Source organism: Cygnus olor, chromosome 1 (genome assembly GCF_009769625.2).
Source record: "Cygnus olor isolate bCygOlo1 chromosome 1, bCygOlo1.pri.v2, whole genome shotgun sequence".
NCBI lineage: Eukaryota > Metazoa > Chordata > Aves > Anseriformes > Anatidae > Cygnus > Cygnus olor.
Window position 1 is genome coordinate 187,076,044 of NC_049169.1, and position 18,761 is coordinate 187,094,804.

The following is an 18,761-nucleotide window of genomic DNA, read 5'->3' on the forward strand; positions in this document are numbered from 1 at the left end:
ACTTTTTCAGGCAAATCCAGAAGACAAGTCCATAAATGTCTCAAATTGTCTTCATGGAAGGACTAAAGCTCTGAGTTTGGTTTTACTTGGAAGGTCTGGATACAAAGTGGATCTATAACTCAACTATACATTTGGACAGAGCGTTCTTTGTATTTTTGACACTAACAGATTTCTGTTCCTTGTAGCATCCTGAGAAGCAGAGGAAAAAAATAAGTTCTCTAAAAGTTGATGCTTGAGTGCTTCAACAGTCAGGACCAGAAGGTTAGAAGACAAGGTAGAATTACAATTATCAATATACTCCTCCAGAAAAAGCCACAAAGTCACCTTCTTTCCATTCCCATCTGGTCAACGCTATTCATGCCTTAGCCTGACACATACTTCAAAGGGTGCAGTGAACATTCATAATATAAAAGAAGATAAAAATTAACCACAGAGTAAAAATATGGTCTTCACATTATTACAGTATCTAATTCTATTGTAAACTATGTAGGTCACAGCCTTATTAATGTTAATGAAGCATTGCACTTTGAGGAGAGTTTATGGAAAACAAGACTAACTCCTTTGAGCAGAAAAATGTTACAGGGATTTTGAAAGATAGTCGTGTACCTCATGACAGTAACAATACTAAGTTTTGTTTTACAGAGCTAAGCTGTTTCTTTTGAAATAGCTCTATCTGTAACACCAAGCAAAAAAAAGAGTGGTTTTCCTATAAAACACATTCCTATAAAAAAAAAATAAAAAATGCTTCTTGATCAACAAATGAAATAATTTATATCCTTTAAACTCTTAAAAATCTATTTTTGCAGCCACTTTTCATAAGTTCAGGCTTCTATTAAGACACAAGGAACTGGATGTCTGACCACTGCACCTTTAACAGCCCAGAGGATGACGTACTGTGGAGAGTAACCAAAAAGAAAGTAACAAATACCCACAGTGTGTAACAAAAGTCTAAAAATTCCCTGATGATTTTTTTTCACCACCAGGGACAATGTTGGACTTTGATGCTGAATCTGGCTTCCTTTGAACTATGTGATGAAGTGCCCCGAGGGAGCTGTGGGCTCCAGGTGCAGGTGAAGGGCAGTGCAGGCACATTAGCAAGGAGAACAGATAACAGATTGCTGCTGGCTTGTGCAGTATTGCGTTGACAGCAGTCTGTTACAGCTGTTTTATGGTTCCCTGTAAAGCAACACCAAGCTAGACTTCTTCCCTCCCTGCTGCTGGGTCTTGACATTCACATCTAAACGACTACACAGCAAGGTGCTACAGAACCTGCTCCCAACTTTTCCCTAAGAGCTACCAGCACAGCTTGCACTTGGTGTGAATCACATCAACTGATATTCATGTAGGAACAATAAGAAGTGTACAGCAAGAGGCTTTAAGAGTCCCAAATGCCAGGAATTACATGCTTATTATCTTTGGTCAGAATCCCTCTGAGTGGACTAGTATCTTCCTGCACTGACAAATGCTCAAGGTGGGATCCAGATCGGCTTGTGCCAGTGTAAGATTGCACTTTTACTACAGAAGGATGACCCCACGATCTCTCCCTTTCACAGCCAGACTCGCCAGGGCCTCGCAAATGCTGATATGAGCACTGCAGGTATTTTTCGGATGGGCCAGATGTCCTGCTTACCAAGCCACACACATGTTGCAGCAAGGGCATGACCAAACATCATATTGGCCATGTACCTAAAGGACTAATTATACTGATTACACTGTGTATGACAAAAGGCACACAACACAGTCTTGGTGTGCAAAACATTCCCTGTGTTGTATCAATGGCAGGGCGAAACCCAAGCCTGATGTGAAGCAAACACGAGGACCCGCAGCAAGCAGCCGTAAGCTCAACTGCAGAGCAACGAACCTGCCCAGGTCAGTGGCAGCAGGGAAAAACTATGGGGCTGTCTCTTGTAGGTTCTCCAGACTTCCAAAAAAGTGCACAACTAGACCTGCACTACTCAAGCTGAGAGTTGAGATTTCTTTTTCCTAAGAACCACTGAAAATCGAGGTGGAGGGAGAAACCTTTCCATTCTAGAGCAAAAAGCTATAAATAACACAGATTTCCTGCAGCAGAAAAGGGGAAAATCCACTGGGACAAGGAGGGAAGTGGTTAGAAATAGTTTTGTTTAAAAAGCTTTTGAAATGCACTTGCCCTAGGACTGTGAGGTCCACATGGGACTCCCACATCCCCAGCTTTACTGCAGGGCTGCCCGCACTGAGTCCCCAAGCTCTCTTCTCTCCACCACCACGCGACCACCTGCTTGCAGCCAGCAGGGCACTGAGCACTGCAGAGCAAGCATGGAGCCACCAATGCTGCTGCTGAAGAGGAAATTTCATAAAACCAGGAGGTACAAATTAGTGACAAACTTCGGCACCTTGCTGCAGCAGACAATGCCCACCCATCTCTACCTTTACCTTCAAATTCATTCTCTCAGTTCTGTGCAGATTATTCACGGTGTTTCTCACACTTCTGTGCTTGTGAACTTCTCAGTTTGTGACTCCTATTCACGTTTCCCCTGAACTAACAATATTTTGTGTCTTGAACTCATCATCTTCCTTAAATTATTTTTCCCTTCCTTCTTTGTAATCCAGCTTTTCTGTACCACAAGGGCCTCACAAGAACCTGGGGGCAGGACATTAACCTCATTAAGGATGCATTCAAATCCTTAAAGATAAGTCAGTTTGTGTCTTCTTTCCCATTAAAATACATGAGGCATCAGCCTATTGTACCTGTTTTCTGTTCTAAATATCATCAAGTTTTATGATGCATGTTTGTTCTCTATTTCTGTTTCTTAGAAGTGTAGAAGCACTCCTGCAAACAAGGTCTGCGAGTACAAAACAAAAGTTATTTTAATGAGCAGCTTTCATTTTAATAAATATCTGCCAAAATAAGCTTAACAAAAAATTGGCAAAAATCTTTCCAGCTTGCCTCACTGCCTGAAGCTAATTATAGAATTAAGTATTGTTGTCTGTATGGCACACAAGTGATTTTCTATGACACTTCAAACTATTTCCATCTAGGAAGACAAAAACATTTTGAGGTAACAACTGATTGACAAAAAACAGACGTGCCTGCGGAGCCTTAAAAACAGTCTGAGCGAGACTTCTTATGCATCTGCACTGCACACGAATCACATCTCCATGCACATGTATAACTAACGAGCACCTTTACTGTGACTTCTCTGTGACAGCTGAAATAGCTTTTAGCTAAAACAAATGAAAAGCTATAGAAGTGAATTCCATAGATGTATTCATCTGAGAAAGAGTAGCAGTTCAAGACTTCAACTCCACTTGTGATTTAGGGATCCATGCTAAGCCTTTGTTTTCTTAGTTATTGTGTTTTTTGTTGGTTGTTTTTTGTTTGTTTGTTTGTTTTTCCTCTTATTTAATTATTTGTTGGACAAGCTTTTCCCTTAAAACTTCCACCACTAGGTGTGACTTGCTCTCAAAGAGCTCACCTTCTTTTAGATGGTGCTCTGAACATTGTTGTCCTTGTTTGTGTTGGGGAATCTGGGGCAAAGAAGTTACCTACAAGTTTGCAGAATTAGTCAGAGATAATACAAGCAGTTTTTCAAGGCATCTCAGAGTTAACTCAGTCTTTGATATCTTCAGAGATTAAAAACAAATCTGCCAAATAAGAAACCTATTCTGTTCCCAGTACCCTTGTGTTCTCCCTGTTATTGACATAATTATTTTTCCTTTGAACAATAACTGAGGAAAGGGGCCTGAAAACAAAAGGTTTAATTACCTACACCTTAAACCAGAGGGTTTTACAACAGTGAGCATATTACGCCCAGCTTCCCTGATGCTCTCTCATCTACTGTCAAGCCTGGGACTGGCCAGTTCCAAAGGCAAAACAGTTGTCCCTGCTGAACATCACATGGCAGAAAATGCTCAGCACCACCTGCTTCATATTTAAACCTCCCCAAAAGCTGCGCTGTGCCTTTCTAGCTCCCAGACAACCCAAGGCCATTTAGCACTTTCTCACTGCCCCAAGAATTTGTCAGCTTGTGCTTCATTCAAGCTGCAAATGTCTGTGTTTACTTTCTAGAGCTGATGTGCAAAGCAGCCCACAGAAACATCCAGCCCAGGAAATGCCGGTGCCTGAGCCACGCCCATTGCATTTTCTTCTCAAAGTACAGGGCATCAAGAACATGTTTCAGTGCACTGGAGCCACATCTTCCACCCAGCTGCTGCTCATCAGCTGCTCAGATGTGCTGCAGGTGCCCAGCCAGCTACAATCAGCTCTCCTCAGGGAGGAGGTAGGGGATGAGGTATTTGTCTGCTACTACACCTGGATCATTGATGATATAACAGCCGTATCCTTCTCATACTCTTCTCATAAGAGGTATTCTGAGTCTTTGAAGAGTCAGTAACTGTTTGGAGCTGAGGTGGCATATGGCTAAATCTGGAGTATGATGATAATGTCCTCAGCAATACTTTGATGAAGAGGTGTGTTTCCCTTCAAAGCACTTCCTTTTTCTTTAGGAAATGCAATCAGATTGCTCACCCAAAGACAGCTGAGAGTGACAACTGAAACCATTGCAGATTAGCGAGGGTTACAGAACATTTTTAATTCTGAACTTCTCACCTCTCTTCTTAAAAAAAAATAAGTTTGCCAGCTCAAATCCAAGTACATCAGAGTGCAAGCCTATAAAATGAGCATGCAGGTGGAGCAGCAGTAATGAAATACTTCAGGAAGTAACCTCAAAACCTCTTTTCTGTCACCAAAACTCATTTACTTGTTCAAGTATTAGGTATTCCTGAAAATCAGCACAAAAGCAAAGCTGAAAGCCTATCAGGAAAAAGCTGAAGACATATTGTAGCATTAATGATGAAATCTACAATAAATATTTGCAAATACACAAATACATATGTCTGCGTGTGTCTCAGTAAATCAGAAACGCTGCTGTCCTGATGTGCATGTTAACTTAATTTTTAACAAGAGTTGACTTGTTGAGAAATGAAAGGAACTGCTAGACCCTCAGGACTGGCAAATTCAATCGATGGAGAGGTAATAAGGAAACAAAATTTCATTAACACACTCTTTGGGAAAAAATTACCATAAACACTACTCAAAAAAGCGTAGAATTAAGTGAAGATTTAATGATGAGATCTCTGTCATATTTCTCAAAATCAGACATTAATCCCATTAAAATAATCAGCTAATGAATGTAAATCCTGACATGTTTGCTCCAAGTCTTCATAACCAAGGAAAGCATATTCATCATTTATGTTGTAGACACAATATTCTTCAATGCTTGTTTTGAATTACAAGTTTCCCAAAGAAAGAGCAGAGTCAATTTACATAAGATAAACAAAAGTTCAGCTTTCAGATACTTAATATACCCTTAGATACACCCCAATTCAGTGGCTTCCTATCTTACCTACAGTGCACAATGCCTCTCCTTACAAGTCAGACTGCTTGCCAGACCCATCCAGTGTAAAGCATCACCTAAGTAGCATTACTGGTCAGTAAGGAACTCGCAACCACTGTCAATGTGTGTGTTCAATGTCATACAGATGAATGATTGTGGCCCCAGCCACATTTTAGGCATCACACTTGGAGAATAGTGGGAACATTCATTATTATTTCACTTTCTACCTGGCATGTCTTAAAACTAACAAAGCCCTTAATGTACTAGCAGTACTTGCAATCCATCACAGCAGTTCAGGGATTTAATTATCAATTACCTTACAACCAGTTTTATGAGTATTAGCATTATACATGGACCAAACCACTCAGCTTATCAGTGCTGCTTAAGCAGGCTGCTACATTATGAAAGGCACGGCAGAGGGGAATAAAATCCTTATTATGAGGCCCTGGCTCTGTCCTCGATACTGTGCCATGGCAATTTTAATTTTAAAATCCTCAGTGGTACCCCACACTTTGTCACTGGATGGCAAGTGGCTAGATCCCTGTTTCTACTACCTCAGGGCAGGACTGAAATCACTAGGATTAAAAACTGGATTAAAAGCTCAGGATTGAGCTGCAAGAGATGCTGATTAGCATTCTGAAGGCAGGACTAGTATGCTTGAGAGAAAAATACCTGCTAGTCCTTGGCTGCTTTCAGTGTTGTCAGCCAAGCCCTTACTCCCCACAGTACTCATGAGTAAGGGTCTTACCAGCATCACTTCCAACCTGCTGACCATATGCCCATGCATTTTTTTCCTTATATTTGTAAATATGATTCCATCTAAGGTACATTTAATCGTGTTTCTCAAATACTGCATCAAAACCAATAATCCAGATCAAAGTTTAATACCACAATAAACTGCCAAATTATAGGAGAATGGTTGACAAAAAGCTGAAAATGATACTGGTCTGTATTTGTGCAGCAGCACAGGCACAGCTGCAGAAAGCATATCTCTGCTGCTCTCTCAATCTTACACCGGTACTGTCTTATCTGTTGTCACTTGATCCTCTTTCATGAACAATTCATTCTTCCTAAAAGAAATTAGTAAAGATGAAAAGACTGATAGGCTGACTTGTGAAGTTACATGTTGATGAAAGATTAAGTCACTTAGGATATGCAAAGAAAAGGCTTTGAACAAAGAAAAAGTGATCATAAGCTAAACTCAAATTTATAAATGGGAAATAAAATGCAAAACCTAAAAGTAATGTAAACTAATTAAAAGGTATCAGAAATTTATGAAAGATCGGTAACAGGAGGCACAGAATCACCAGAAAGCAATGTGAAGTACTTTGCAGCAGAACAAGATGTTGCAGAAAAGTTAAACATGTTCTTCATCTCACAAGGAAAATAGAAAGTGAGATGCCAGAAGTGAAAAAAACGTGTCCTGGGGTGGACAGTGAAAAACTAGAGACATTAGCAACCTCTCCAGAACAAGTCTTGGGTAATTTAAAATCAATAAAAACAGTTAGAGCCCAAAGACCAGATGAGGTACACTTCGGGATCCTGAAGGAGAAGGCAGACAAATTATTGGACTACCATGAGTTATCTTTAACAGAATCTTTGAAACAGTGAGGTATCAACAGGCTAGAGGGAAACAAACAAAATAACAGTTGTAGGACGGAAATTACAGGGAGCTGTTGATTTAAATTGACCTCCAAAACAGGCAAGGTCCAAGAAATAATCAGTGATAAGATTCAAAAATCCCCCAACTTTTGAGAAATAGGGAAACTTCAGGATAAGAGGAACTTCAGTGGAATAGGAATCACACTAACAGCTATTGCAATTTCCTCATGTATATTTCTCATTCACTGGAATTTTTGAAGTTGATACTACAGATAATATACAGGAAGGATAGGCTGATACTGTTTAGATTTTAGAATTTCAGTACAGGAAGAGAGCAAATTAATAAATATAATGTATGTATACATATATATATACATATATACACACACTATATACAGTGTATGGTCCTATATAGATAACAAATGGTTAGGGAAAAGTCATGTCTGCAATAATCAGTGATTCAGGATAATTAAGCTGGATGAATAAAAATCAAGGTGATATTATTTCCAAGGAGCAGAAAAGACACTGGATTTGTTAATAGGACCTGTTTGTATATTGCCCTCATTTCTGTCTTCCAAACTTGCTCATGTTACACAAGGACTTATCCAAGTTGTATCCTGAAGTTGCAGCTTCTTGCATTTTCATTTAAATGGAAAGCATGAGCCAATTGCTCTCTGCATCTGTATTCCCACATTCAGTGCTGACTGAACTCAACATATATGGCTGAACTAGTATTTGCTACATAGTGCACAATCTTGTAGTGTCTCAGAAGTTACACACAGCTGAGCTTGGCCAGCTTTAGCTAACAGCATCAACATAGATAAAATCCAGAGAAGTGTTGTATAACAGAGAACTTTTATTTTCTGATAAATGCCAAATCCTGGTAATCTGTATTACTGGATGATACTCCTTTTTCACGTTAAGTCAAGATACTCTGGCCCATTTCCATTCTGTACCTAAATATCTAATGCAGTTTTTAGTATGCGGAAATGGACACCAGGGAGAGAAATAGCTTTCAGATACTTGCAAAAAGGAAGAGACCTATGTTCAGGTTGGATATTTGGAAAAAATTCATCTCAGAAAGAGTGGTTAGGCGTTGGAATGGGTTGCCAAGGGAGGTGGTGGAGTCACCATCCCTGCGGGTGTTTAAGAAGAGGTTGGATGTGGTACTTAGGGACGTGGTTTAGTGGGTGATATCAGTGGTAGGGTGATGGTTGGACCATATGATCTTGGAGGTCTTTTCCAACCCTAATGATTCTATGATTCTACTCCAGATAGGAGGGGAAATAAATTGCAACAAATGTTAGGCAAAACACTAGGGAAAACTTTTAACTTGAAAGCATCACCATGCTTCGAAGCAGCTTTCTTTTTTCAGAGAGTAGAATCTCTCATATTGGAGGTTTTTATAAATAGTTTTTCATTAATAGGTTAAATAAATATTTATCCAAAGGAATTCTGTCCTGGGGCAAGAGGGTGGACTGTATGAACCCAAGTCATTACTTAACTTTATCCTTTTTTACTATTATCTGAAGATCTCTGCAGAGTTGTAGACTGTTAAACAGCTGTTACATTTCACTGGCAATTACTGATTTTCATTTGTCCATGAACTTGCTCATTAAATGTACATTGTTAAAACCTGCAAGCTATTCCAGGCTACCAAGAAGTGTCCTATAGAGGTGATTATTCTCTCTGTCTTCTGGTGTTGCACACTTCTGACTTTTCCCTCCCCTGTAATTCAGCCTGGGGTCATGCTGTGCCCTGCATAGTAGTTGGGAATCAAAAGGTATCAAAAATGTTGTCTCCAAAGAGGCGTATACTGGGGTTTCAGAGAATCAAGGTCTCTGCTGGCACATCTGACATGCACCAACACTTTCATAGCACAACATGGTGGACAATGTCATAGATTGAAAAATGGGATCTTCATGATGGGAGAAAATGTTCCATTATCTTCCATACAACAGAAACAAAGATTTTTCGGGCATTTACAAGGAGGAGAAAGATCAAAAAGAGCACAAGGAGAATTGTTACTGAAATTGATCCTCCTCCTTTGGCAATGACATGTTAAACAACCTTTGTGCAAGCCCCAGATTCTGCAGTCAGCCTTGCCTCAGGATAAAAGGACACTTCTCAAAGAGTGTTATTGGAGCTTTGTAGTGTCAGGTTAAGATGTTGTATATTTTGTGATATTTATGTCTGAAAAAAGGTTCTTATTGGTGACTATAGTTAAAGGAAAGGAAAGAAAGTTCATACTTTACCTGAAGCATCGGGGTGATAGAGGCTGGGAGCACTTGTTATTTCTCCTTGCTGATGAAGACAGGTACCTGAGGATCTTTGACTTGCAATGAGAATCCTGCTTTTTGCAGATGGTAACCTGGAGACTGCACCCAGTCCTAGCTGTGGCTTGAGTATCATGGCAGATCGATAAAAACTTGGCGGAACCTCGTAGTGGGTATATGGTGGAGGACAAAATTCATCTTTTTCAGGCCTTTCCCCAACCTAGAGAAAAATCATTAACACAGATATTATGCAATAAATCAATATATACAGAGAATATGTATCTCTAAATTGCTTATAAAGGCTATTTTTCCCTCCTCATGAGTCTGGGCTTCAGACCATTGGTACATACACCCAGAGGTACATACACACATAGAGTGTGCAAGTGGAATTATTATTAGAAGTTATTTAAAATACTCTTACTGAGATAGATACAATTTGGGGGAGTCTGTTTTAATGCAATAGTTATAAATAAAGTTGAAGCTATTTTAATTCACCTTATAAGAGAAATGGGATTGTCAAATTGCTTGTGTCTGAAAAAAACTCCATGTGCTCTTACTGCAAAACGTGCACTGTAATCTGTGCCCCTAAGTTCCTGAAGAGAGACAGTTGTGGAAGCTTGCATGTTTCTGTACGTTATATTCTCAGGGGGCTGACAGAAAATTCCAAATCAGAGCTATAAAACAGCTGCCCATTTGATCTGGTGAAAAAAGCAAATCTGTAGATGTGAAACATTTACTGTTAGTCATAAATAGATGCTTCTTTCCTAAAAGTCAGTGACAAATCTCTCAGTACTTTACAGGACATATTCTGTGAGGCCAGCACAGTAAGTCCCGTGCTGGATGTACTTCAAGCAAGCTGGCTGTTAGTGGAGAGCTTGCAGTCAAGCAATGACCTGGTTCCCCAACTGAGTCCCTGCATCCCTCTATACTCCAGCCAAGCCCTGACCCTCACCTCTGCATACTTCTTTCTCCATCTCAGGACGAGGGCACAGAGCTATGCCAGAAACTCTCTGAGCTTTCACCTCTCTCATTTGCAAAGAACTGTTTGCTCTTCTGGGTAGAGTCCAACTTCTTTACCATTTCCTTATAAAATGCATAATCATCATAATCTAGCAAGGACCCGTGAATATTTTTTCAGTGTATCCCATTTAGGCCAGAGGAAAAAAAAATGGCTTAGGAAATACGAAATCTGAACTAAATTTCTTTAAAAATTAATCAAAAAAAGTGCCATAGGCTACCTAAAGAAATGTAACTGGCAATTAATTAACTCTGCTGCAAGTTATGATGCATATAATATGCCAAATCAATTTCTATTTAGCAATTATGAGCATTCAGAATATGCAGTTTAACATTGGCTATAAAAGCTTTGATCCTAGCTGTTGCAAGAGCTTTAATCCTAATTTAGCAAATCTTTAATTTGCTAAAAGAGACAAGATTAGCTTTAAACTATTAAGTATAGAATCTTTGAGGCGTCTGTATGGGAACTAGGAAGACAGATGCAACAAGCACTGAGTATTACATTTTTGCTCTATATTTTTCCTTTGTTTGCAGTACTATTTCCTGCCATAAGATATACCAGTTTCCATTTTTATTACACTTCTATGACCTATTTCTACAAGTTAGGATGCAGGTTTTTATGGTACAGATGATCTTCTTTGCCTAGACTGTAGCAGATTCTTAGCTTCTTATTTTCAACTTCTGGATATGAGATTGTTTCCTGGATAAGGTTCAATTTTTTTTTTTCTCCCTGATGAATTTATTTCAATCAGATTTCACTATACTCTTTCTATCGTCTCATATTTAACTGGCAGCAAACATGCCAATGCCAAGTACTTTAGTATAAGGAATAGAGATAATCTTGAAATATAGAAACCACGCAACTTTGATAAACTAGGTCAGCTTAACCAAACCTTTAGTCACATCAGTTACATCTTTATTGATGGTATGCTACAAGTAACACAGGAATCTGCACACAAAACCAATCAGAAGGATAAAACATTTTCTCACACTGGAAGAAGTGAGAAGGATTTACCCAGCTATCCCTCAGGAAATAGAGGTTCAGGTTCTCAAAGAGCCCAATTCATAGGGAGACATAAACTTGCTAAGATACATTCCTTTTTCTTTTGTATTTAACAGTGAATTCCTCAAGTGCGGAATTCAAGTGGTCCCAATAGAATCATGTGCAATTATTGATTATAAGTCCATCTTAGAGCAGTTAAGAGAGATGTGGATTCATATAAGTCTTGTTAGTGTCCTGTACTAGATTTTTGTACAAGGGATTTTTAGAGAAAAGACCTTTGGCAGCATGTCAGCTAAAAGGAAGCTCAGCTCAGAACTGTAGTGTGTATCCCTGTCTGCACGTTCCCCAATCACCACAATTAATGAACTTGTTAGAAAGAGCTAGAAAGTCTGCAGCAAATACATGAAACGTTCATGCATTTCCAGAACCTGGGTAATTCTGAGCAGTGCTGCCAGCAGGTAAGGTTGCTCAACATTTTCCTTCATGTTACTTTGTTTATAACGTTGTCAAACATTAAAGCCTCAAGCAAGAATCCTTTTTGTCAAGTGCCTGCTTCAGGCAATTATTTGGGAAAAGAGTCAGCAAAACTGATTCAGACATTTCACATCATAAGACTTGGGGGGGGGGGGCGAACCTAAATAATTAAACCAAAATAAAATTTTGACTAAATATAAAACACTAAATATAAAAACACTGCTTTGCCTAAATATAATACAACTTCCCCTACTCCTTTAACATGTCTTCACTTGGCTTTAGTCCATATTCTTTGGAGCAGAAAAATGTCCTTGTTGGCAAACGGTCCCAGAAACGGTTGAATTGGGCAGGCACAACCTTGGGAAGGAAGGCAGCAGAGAAGGTGATCTGCAGATCCCCTTATGGACCCCTGCTGGACTCAGGGCTCTTGGGAGCAGCCATAAGGTAGCAAATATAATGGGCCAAGGCCCTCTCTCCAGCAAGGCATGGATCATACCAATATGGGTAAACTCTCTCCCTCCACACCAGGCTGCTCTTGTCCATGCTGGCCCTTGGGAACAGGTTCTGGGTGAGCACACGCTGGCAGAGGAGGAAGCTGAGCTGGGGAGTGTGCTCCCAGTGCCATATCGACAACCTCGTGTGAGCCTTGAAAGCTATGTCTTCCTGCTGATCAGCTTTTTTAAACTTTTTTTTTTTTTCTAATTTTTTAAGCATTCTTAAGCAGGGGTTTTCTACATTTTTTTTTTTTTTTAATGAAGATGCACATGGAAGATCTACCTCCATGCCATGTCGATGTCCCAAAGAGCTGGATTTTTCATCTAAGCTGCTCTACTTTAGCACCAGCAACACAAGGAGCCCTGAGGGTTCGCCCTGGAGTCTTCCTCAGCTAGGTCTTGCCCTGCAGTCTCCTGTCCAAGACAGCACCTCCCTATCTTTCCCAGCTGATGGCTCCCAAAGGGGTATTTAACTGTGCCTACCGTTTAGCTAGCTGAAGGCTGCTTAGAGATTACTGGTCTGATTGATAGCAGCTATCAACACTCCCTATCATAGCTATGTAAAGAGCTATAAAATGCTAATCAAAGCACACCAAAGCCCAAATTGGACATGTGAAATAGGGTAGTCTGGGAGTTTTTCCCTCACAAAGGTGATGTAGAGTAGTCATCCTGCCCCAGCACCTCCTTGTCTACAAGAGCTCTGAGTCTTCGGCACTGTCAATCTGCTGGGGTGATTTTGGTCTGCCTCAGCCCATTCTAATTGCTTTCATTCAGATCACACATCAGTCATCTGCCATGAACAGATACTGTGCAAAGTCACTCTTCTAAGCATCTGTCCACTTGCACAGATCCCTTTTTACCCATTCTTTTGATCCATTCTGGACCCAAAGCACTCCTCTTTGCCATCCCCTTACCAGCAGGGGATTCAGGTATTACTTTTAGGGTGACTGCACAAGAGAGTAAATGTCATCCCCTGCTATCGGCTGCTGCTCCTAGAAATCCTGACTCCCGAGCTAATGCAAACTCAGAACTTCAATTTGATCAACTTCTTTCCCAGTGTCTCCTCCGGGCAATCCAGCTTCTCTGAAGCAGCAGCATGCTTGGGCTCACACTACCCCATTGAAATATCCACCCAAAGTCATATTTCCTTGGGGCCTAAGGTGCTTTGGACCTTCTCCAGCTCATAACTGTCATCTTTCTAACTCTTGTCTAAAATAAACCACATTGCAGACCTGCTGCCGCAACCTGAGTGCTTTTCATGTTAAGAACAGTCTTCCACAGCACCTAGAAATTGGTGTTTTGCTTCCAGCTCTGTCTGCTGATGCTGCCTGATTTTCCCAAACCCAACTGTATGGGCTATAGAAATCTATGGTCTTCAGAAGGTCATGTCACCCTATAAACAGCCAAACAGCTACATATGTTATTTTGGCTTTAACTTCAGTTAAATGGTAATAACCTAGTAATTTTCCCCCACCTTACAGGGAGACTGTGAAGATATCACAGTAATGGCTGGCATATACAAGCTCCCAAAGACTTTAATAACTCCTCTTCTGAATGCAAAATGGATGGAGCTGGAAGCTGAAGGGAAAAGGGCAGCGAGCACTGTCCTTCTTGTGTTTGGGATGAGATGGTACTCTATTGAAAACTGTAGTCCATGATCAATTCAACAGTCTCTAGGTTGCCTGTTAACATGCCAGAAGGATCAATCTATAATCACACATGATATCTTAGTTTGGGTATTTGCTGGCTTTTGATTGTCAACACTGTCACCAAATGTGTTATTTCAATGGTATTCTTTAGATAAATACTGTATGTAGAATGACGTGGCATTAAAAGAGCCTTAGTAACATGGCATGAGGAACAGCAAAAATATATATACTTTTTTTTTTTATTTAAAGACTGTTTCAAATTAAATACGATTGTGTGATCTTCGGTATTTACATAAAAAGCTTGTTAGTTGAGCTATCCTTGGTCCAAAGCAGTGGACTCGAGGGCACATCACAGACCTGAATATAATGCCCTCTTCCCTGTCCTTTCTCCACCTTCCAAGCAAAGTCAACCTTCAACCACTGTGCTCACCTCCCAGCAGGAATTGCAGGGCACCAGCACTCCTGCCCAGCTTACCAAGGTGGAAACACAATGAAATGTCAGGGCTCAGAACTGTGTAGAGGGACTTCCATTACATTTTGGCTACTCAGGAAAACTTTCCCAGAAAAGTTTTTATATTTAAGAAGCTTGTCAATATAGTACACTGCTTTAAAACGAGTCAAAGTGAATCTCTTCCAGCATTTTATATATATAATCTAAAACCAACTCTGATAGTTCCTGGTTTTCTGTATAGTTAAACAGAAGAGGATGCATATGGACCTCTGGTGTTCTGTCTGTAAAAATCTGCCAAGTTTCCCATTAAGGAGGAGAAGTCTCTCTGTGAGCAAATTATATTCATTTCCCAAAGATGTTCTTTGGAAAAACAAACAAACAAACAAACAAAAACAGAAGTCCCATTTATGGATAAATTCAAATAGTGTGTCTTCTCCTTTTTAAACATCTCTATTTATACTACTAGGAAGGGACTGGCTTGCTAGGAAACATTGGAGGAATACAGTGACAACTTCCAGTCACAGATCAGACACCACAACAGGGTTGATGCCAGAAACAGTTAAGTGTATTTCTAATGATCACATATTTCCTTGATTTAGGATATACTTCTTATTTAAGGTTTGACAACTAGCTTCTGGCAGCAAAAAGTATGCAAATATCACCACTTGGCATACAAATGAGGCTGTCAAAGCTACCTCCTTACCTCCTGCAGAAACTTCTCACTCATCGGTCCAAAGTGATGTCCCGGGGGCCGAATTCCTGACACCACCAATCCAGAACTGAAGAGCCTTGGCTTCTGGATGTCGGGTTTAAATTTGTCGTACAGGAGGGTGGGGGGCTTCACCTCCCCTCCATTGGATGCCTTCTGCTCGGTAGAGATTGGCACGCTGCACGCAGGGGTACTGTAAGGCAGACCCGGTGGTGCAAATGAAGGGTCAAGCTGCTCTATTGAGCGAGGGTTTCTTCTAATGTATGTGATGATTTTAGGTCTCACATGTTTGGGCTTGGGTATTGCAGGTTTCACCTCAATGCTTTCTTCCAGTTTTTCACTGTAGTCGCTGTCCACATCCTCCTTATCTGCTAGGGGGCCCTTGGAGTGGACCAGGATAGGTTTGGGGATTGCGCTGCTGCAAGCAGCCTTGAGAGGCACTTTAGGGGATATGTTTAACAACTGTGTACTGTCAACAGGAGGTAGGACTGAGGAGGGTGACAGTTTGTCAACATGAAGTGCATAAAGGTCCTTCAAATTACTGTTAGATAGGGTGGGCTGACTATTGACATCCAGAATTGCCACTGGGCGCACAGGAGTGGGAACACATAACAAGGCATCAGCCTTTGCCGAAACCTTATAACTCTCTGGTGCTTCATCTGGAGGATGTTTCTGTGCATGAGCTGTCTTTGTACTCGGAACCGAAAAGCTTGAGGTTTCCGCATCACTGTCGTGGTTGTCAGGTTGTTGGTTCGACACTGTCTCTGCACTGCATGCTCTGCGCTGATCTGAGAGATCGGGAACAGGAATGGCAGCATCCTCAGTGACTCCTTTGACTAGCATCAGTTTATTCTCATTATCTTGCAAGGGTCTGCTGTCAGGTATATTAGTGTTACGTATCAGAGATATCTGTTCGCCAACTGTTTCAGTGCAACCTGCATCAACTTCATGCAAATTTTCATTTTGTCTACATGTCACTTTGCCACTGGATTTACTATCACATGTGAGTGGGAATACTGTTTCCACTTCTTTGTCAGTAGAAAATTCCTCACTAACCTGGCTAGTTGCCCTGCTGTCACTGTCATTACTTCCTCTCCCTTCCCCACTGACGGTGAAGTTATCACTTTGCAATTTGTCATCAGGATAGGTTACCACCTCGCTTGACAATGGATCCTCTACTTTATTACAGATGTCTTGAAAATGGGATGCTGGAAATTTTGATGAGTCAGACACAGACCTTTTCTCTTCTTGCACTATCGTACTTTCACCTTTTTGACACTCCAGTAACTCTACCAGCATAATTCTCTCAATCTTCTGTTGGCACGTGTTTTTATATTGTAGAGACGGTGCAGTCTTAAGATCCATTTTCTTACTTTTATCACCCTGACCTAATTGTGCTTCTGATTTACTAGCAGTCTCATTGGGCTTAGTAGCTGAATGATGATTGGTATGAGAAGTATGCAGTGTGCTTTCAGTGTTAACATTTGGTACATTTTCTGGTTTACTTATTTTCTTGTTCCCTGAGGTAGATGGTTTGGAATAAAACACAATATTTTCCTCCGAGGTATTGTCAAGTGGATGAAACACCATCCCAAGAAAATGATCTGTGGATGTTTTTTGTGATTTCTCTGCATTTCCAATCAAATGGTGTGACCTGTCGATGGAATCCAATGATGCAGAAAGCAGACGTTTACACGACACGCGGCCAACACATTCTTTTGCAAATGTTTCAGATTGAGGAGAAAATTTACTTGGTCTGCCCAGAGAAAGCCTTTTTATTCTCTCCATCTCCACAGTCCTGGACATTTTACCCTTAGAAAAGTTCTGGGTGAGGTCAACGTCACCTTTTGAAATAACCTCCAGGTTAGCATCATTTGTGCTGCTTTTTAAATTGGACAGACTTTGTCCTCGGCTAATCCTGATATGCCTTGATATATCCTTAGTTTCGCTGGTTCTATAGTCTTTCCCTATTTCCCTGCTTGTGGTTGAGGGCAGTTTACTTTCCTGTACACTGCTGTTACAGGTCCGAGAGTCTCTGAAGGCCAGTTTATTCTGCTCCGTATTCAGATGAGTAACTTTTTCTGATCCTCCACGGTGTATATTCCCACTCTCATCTGTCAAATCATGTTTCTTGATATCTCCTTCAGTGGTTCTAACTTTTGTCACAATTTGGTTGGCATTTGTATCCCCCATACTCACTGTGCTTTCATTATTATTTTTTATTTCGCTGTGGTTGTCCTGAAGCTGGGCATAACATGACTTGTTTGGGATTAACGGAGCACTCATTTTGAAACTTCAAGTGACTGCTTTTTTTGGCAGCCCCAATTACTGAGAAAGCCTCTTTCCCCTATCAGGTTAACTAATTATTATGCATGCTTCAGTTATAGGTTTAAATTATAAACTGATCAGTAAAAAATTCCTTGTCAGAAAGCTTGGAGTCCCTTGTCAAAGTCACATTTTTGTGCTGCTCAGTTGTCTTTAGTGCAGCTTCTGGACCCAGGAAATCTTTATGACATGCAGTAGAGAGGTTCAACGAAAGCAAAATAGATCTGCCAAGTTCCCTCTGAATGACAGCCAGTTAATCCAGCCAACCTGTGAGAAAAAAAAAAAAAAAAAAAAAGACATTACACCAGTGTCATGAATTATGCTTATTAAAAAAAGTGAAAATCAGCAGCACTCACAGGTTAGAGTACTTTCAAACACTTCAGATGCTGTTTCAGTCACAACTTTGGCCTCAGCAAAGATTTCTGGTGTAATCCAGATCTCTGACTTCAGAAGTTATGCAGTTAAAACTGTCCTGTTGGAAGAGTAATTGCTACTGTTTTTCACTACTTAGATTTACAACTGTATTTACAACTGTAAATAGCCATAAATAGCTAGGTGAGGATGAAACCTCCACATCAAGGATCTGAGCACTTTCATACTGCTATAACAATGCCTTTATTGTACCAAGAGTAGCTACTGATGCATTTAAAGCACCATTGTAAAGACAAGCAATAAGTGTTAAAATTCCAGCTCTATTAGGGGACATTTATGGGTTTCTTTCCTTGACTTGTACAAATCACTGCTGTGCTTGTGCTGACATCCCATCCCCTTTGATACTCTTCAGCCAGATCCATAGATGCCAAGAAAGCAAGAACTATGGATGGAGGACTGCGAAGAAAAATAATGTTATTCTAAGAGACAGTTGCATACGTGTACGCTCAGTTATACAGGATTATACACCAGCCCCGATACAATGCAGATCCTTTTGGTTCCCTGTCACCTGTGGTTTTGGGAGCCCCAGTTTTGCCCTCTGTCACCTACAACAAGATGAAGGGGAGACAGGATAGTACAGGACAGGATAATTCAGTTGGAAGAGACCCTCAAATATCAAGTCCAAGTGCCTGATCTCTTCAGGGATAACCAAAAGGTAGTCCTGCCATCAGTGACCAGGGAGCAGAGACCGGCACCTCCCTCTGTGCTTCCCCTGCTCAGGGAGTTGCAGGTAGGTCACCTCCCAGCCTCCTTCCGTCCAGACTAAACAAACCCAAGTGTCCTCAGCCTCTCCTCACAGGACATGCCTGCCAGCCTTTCTACCTGCTTTTGCCCTCCTCTAGATGCATTCAAATACCTTAACGTCATTTTTATATTGTGGGCCCAGAATTGGACATAATGTTCAAGGTGAGGATGCATCAATGCCGAGGGAAGACCAACCAATGTCATCTGCCT

General features: G+C 40.7%; 1 protein-coding gene across 2 annotated transcripts in view; it reads right to left on the reverse strand.

The window, feature by feature from the left end:
- The window catches only part of MTUS2 (microtubule associated scaffold protein 2), a 283,391-nt gene that overhangs the window by 161,092 nt on the left and 103,538 nt on the right, over positions 1 to 18,761 (reverse strand). Inside the window, exons 1-3 of one of the 2 annotated variants that reach the window (XM_040543899.1) lie at positions 17,732 to 17,972; positions 15,045 to 17,642; positions 9,233 to 9,473 (exon numbers count right to left, since the gene is read on the reverse strand). In XM_040543899.1, the coding sequence (XP_040399833.1) occupies positions 9,233 to 9,473; positions 15,045 to 17,336 (2,533 nt within the window). In that variant the 5' untranslated portion in view covers positions 17,337 to 17,642; positions 17,732 to 17,972. Of the gene's footprint in view, positions 1 to 9,232; positions 9,474 to 15,044; positions 17,643 to 17,731; positions 17,973 to 18,761 lie in introns of those variants that run through there. The other variant, XM_040543898.1, reaches the window with a different exon arrangement.